This window comes from Dendrobates tinctorius, unplaced genomic scaffold, assembly GCF_039654945.1.
Source record: "Dendrobates tinctorius isolate UK_male_01 unplaced genomic scaffold, ASM3965494v1 ptg000127l, whole genome shotgun sequence".
NCBI classification, from domain to species: Eukaryota; Metazoa; Chordata; class Amphibia; order Anura; family Dendrobatidae; genus Dendrobates; species Dendrobates tinctorius.
The window spans coordinates 273,041-277,147 of NW_027361795.1; the positions used below are offsets into that span (position 1 = coordinate 273,041).

The following is a 4,107-nucleotide window of genomic DNA, read 5'->3' on the forward strand; positions in this document are numbered from 1 at the left end:
GGACCCCCAGCTTATGCAGTAGCCAAGGATGATCTCTGCTCATTTTCAATAAATAAAACAGTCTTTACTGGAAAAACTGTTATAACATATTTACACTTGGTAGCACGAACAAATTTTCGTATTAAAATCTGTTTCGCACAGAGGCACTTGAATATCTGTTACAAGTGACAGCATTGTACTTCTCATCTCTATATTAACTTCTTTCTTTCACTACAGCCCACATCTGTAGTCGTACCTGTCCCAGCCTGGCTGGCCTAGCTTTATTCCTCTGCTTCCAGGGCTGGCCTACACATTGCCTCTTCATCCCCACACCTTCTAGCAGTATTGGGTCCTGGAATCCTCAGCTCTATTTCTGGCTTAGGCCATACTCACTACAACTGGCTCACTCCTGTAAGACTCAATCCTAAATGCCAAGGCTCTTATGGCTTGTGTATAGGTTTTACTGCCACTGGATCCAGTTATAGTTACTTCAGAACTTACTACCCCAGTAATTTTCCTTTAACACACCTTAATAAAGTGACCTATGTCCTTCTCATCTCAGAACTATTCACTCTGCTCACTCTCTGTAACCAGGGAGTAACTCTGCTCTAACCCCTAAACATTTGTTCCATCGGCCAGGGCTGGCTGACTAATCTACTTCAGCTCTTATGGCAGATATTACATTAAATTCAGCATACAACATTGCTCAACAATAATACATTTTATAACAACACATAAAAGTCTTCAGAGATGTTTTCAGACAAGTATTCATTCCTTAACACAGGTTTAACAGTTTACTAACATCTAAATAGATGTAAATTGAGTGAAACTCTTTGCAATACTTCTCACTTGTGACTCTTCATTTTCTGCTTTCTTTTTACAAATACTTATTTTTTGGTGTAACTTTGGGTTGGTAGCTATAAGAAGGAATGGACTCAAGGCAGAATATGACGTGGAAAGAAAAACCCGAAGTTCATGGATTTCAGGGTCTACTTTTGTCATACTCAAAGAGTAAACCCAAATGGTGTTGTCCATACCATAAAGCAAAACATACATTGCCACCAATAAGATGACAGACCGGGAAGCTTTGTGCTCGACTGATTTATTTTGCCCTCTGTCAGAGCTTCTTTTACCACGAATAGACTTGGCGTGTTGAAGTAACACATATACTATATAACTGCTAGATAAAGTCAGTAGCGCTAAGGATATTATCTCCCGAATTGTTACGATTGCCCCATATGTAATAAAGGAGTCATAGGTTTTAAAGTCGGAAATGCAATAAACTAATTGCAGTGTGTATGGTGATGATGTTGTGTTTGTTTTTACATTTGTGAAATAAAATGATACACAATAAATTGATAAATTTATGCCAAAAAGAATTGCAATAATGAACTTGACATACTGAGTTATGATTAGTTTGCATCTGCTCCAACACTTGTTCATGGGAGCAATAAGTGTACATTGGTAAATGCTAAGAAAACTTGTGCCACAGATAGACATGGCTCTGCTAATTCTGAAAGACGCGAGGACAAATTTACATTGTATGTCATCTAGTAAATGTTCTACCCCAACTCCAGCTAAGGCTTGAGGAAGGACTCGGGAGAAAATAACTACGATATTTGAGAAAATGATGGCAAGCAGGATGATATTCGCTGGTAAAAGTTTCTTCTCTGCTATCTTGATGCAAGCAAATTTAAGCAGGATAAAAATATTTCCAGGTATTCCTAAGACAAGTAATAGTATAAAACCAAAAGCCTTAAGTAGAAGACGAATTTCCATTGCTGTCGCCTGCAATAAGAAATGATAAATATTAAGTATTCCGAGAATTGCTTTTCATTTGATTATCCTATGAGGAATAAATGAAAATGCCATAACTGTATGGATTAAAGGTTTATGATATAATTTCACCTAATAACACATTCTGCCTTATTATATGTGCTAGAAATAAAAAGATTAAAATATTTGTTTATTTCTCATCATGTTACTACATATATTTGGACTTTAAAGGGGTATTTCCATCGCCAAGATCCTATCCCAATATGTAGTAGATGTAATAATAATAATAATTATATTAGCAAATACATTCAGTTAGAAATGTAGTATATTTTTTTCTGATTTGCTATGTCTTTTTCCTGATGTGCAGGCATTACAGGACCTTAGGTATCCATGGTTACCACCACTGATATAGTGACAGTTAGCTAGTTGTTAGTGGTCGTAACCATGGATACTGAAGGTCCTGCAATGCCAGCACATGAGGAAAGAGACATAGCGAATCAGGAAAACTATACTACATTTCTAATTGGAGGTACCTTTTAATATTGTTATTAGTAGAGATAAGCGACTTTGTCTTTTTTCGGGTCGAGTTGGGTTTCATGAAACCCGACTTTCTCAAAGGTCGGGTCAGACGAAATCGGCCGATTATCGTGAAACGTCGAAGGCCTATACTGAAACACGAAACCCAATGAAAGTCAATGGGGAACCAAGGTAGGCAGGGAGTGGAGGACAGGAAACACACCTACAGTGCCCATTTTAATGCCAAAAACATCAATTCTTATTACTTGTCAACCTTAGTTTACTTTATAATAGTTAGGCATTGAAAACTGGGGGTTATTTGGTTAAAGTTTTGGGGGGTTAGGGCTGGCTCCAGATTTTCGTGGGGCCCTGGGCCAAAGAGTGTCACTGGGCTGTTTTAACACATGCCACAATTCATGATCCTCTGATACGGCAGAGAAATAGCGGTATAGTACAATGAAAAATACTTCACTTCTTACATCTCATGACTGATATCCATTTTAAATTCTCCAATAGCTCCAAAAACGGACTGTATATTACTCCATACAGTATTATGGCCAAAGCATAGTGCGCTATACTGAGTAATGAGGCCCATATATTTCTCCATACAGAATCATTGGTCCCATATAATGTATGAAACAGTATATGATGAGCTCCACATAATGGTACAGTATATGTTGGTCCCCATGGATGATGCTTCACTGTGTTATGGGCCCAAATAATGCTCCATATATAATGGGCCATATTTCTAATGCTCCAGTGCATAATGGGCCGTGTAAATACTGCTCCAGTTTCTGATGTCCACCTTTGGAATGCTCCAGTGTATGGTGGGCCTCATATATCATTCTCCAGAGTATAGTGCGCCCCAAAAATAGCTGTCCCAACATTGAAAACAATTAAATAAGTCTCCTTGCTAGGGAATCCCTGTACTAGTCTGGACTCCTCCTCGTCCCCATCTTCCATCTCACTGCACTTTGGCTGTTTAGGCAGAGGGCATACAGACGTGATGTCATCGTGCTCTCTGACCAGAGTGTCACTGTCAGGAAACGCAGAAGATGTCACGGCGGTGGAGCAGGGAGAGGTAAGTATTTCAACTTTGCAAGTGCTGTGATCCTGAGCAAGCAGGGGGGGCCCACTCGTTGGCGACGGCACTGGCACAGGGCCCCTCATAGTACGGCAATGTGTCTGACAGCGGGTGGACCCTCCCATCAGCAGAGACACTATTGCATACTATGAGGGGCCCTGTGCCAGTGCCGTCGCCCATGAGTATGCCCCCCACCTGCTCAAGGAACCTGCACTTTCATCTGCACCTTCCTCTTTGTCACTGTGTAAGGTGGTATAGTATGCGGCAAGGGGAACCTGAGTTTCATCAGGGTCAGATTCTGGCTGTGTAGAGTGCGAGGGGAATGTAGTGGTCTGGGTCAATGTACCAGCAGAATCATCTAGCAGTGGCTGGGCATCAGTGCACTTGTGGGACCCCCAGGAGTACTGTCACTACAGTGGCATTACCTTCCTCCTAGGGAGTGTGATATCATGCTTGGGAGCAACGAAGGATCTCTCTAGCAGTTAAATCAACACACAATACAGTTCCCACTCCAGGCCAGCAGGGAGACCTCTGAACCTGACTGCTGAGGATCTGCTCTCTGTGGTCGGGAGGAGGGAAGTTAGGGCAGTCTGTGAAGGGAAGGGGAAGTGTGTGGATGTGAGAAGGGGAGCTGGAGGATGAGCAGAGTTAAGGCTCACTCCTAGCTGGAGCGCATGGTCGGGATTCCGGTCTCAGAGTTTGTAGGGACACTGACGGTCCTGCAGCAGAAACTGGAGGAAGTAGATTCAACT

General features: G+C 41.7%; 1 protein-coding gene across 1 annotated transcript; it reads right to left on the minus strand.

Annotated features, from left to right (window-relative positions):
• Positions 1-783: 783 nt before the first annotated feature.
• LOC141047466 (olfactory receptor class A-like protein 1) lies at positions 784-1,758 on the minus strand. The gene has a single exon (XM_073542576.1). The coding sequence runs from the start codon at positions 1,756-1,758 to the stop codon at positions 784-786; it is 975 nt and encodes a 324-aa protein (XP_073398677.1).
• Between the last annotated feature and the right edge of the window lie 2,349 nt (positions 1,759-4,107).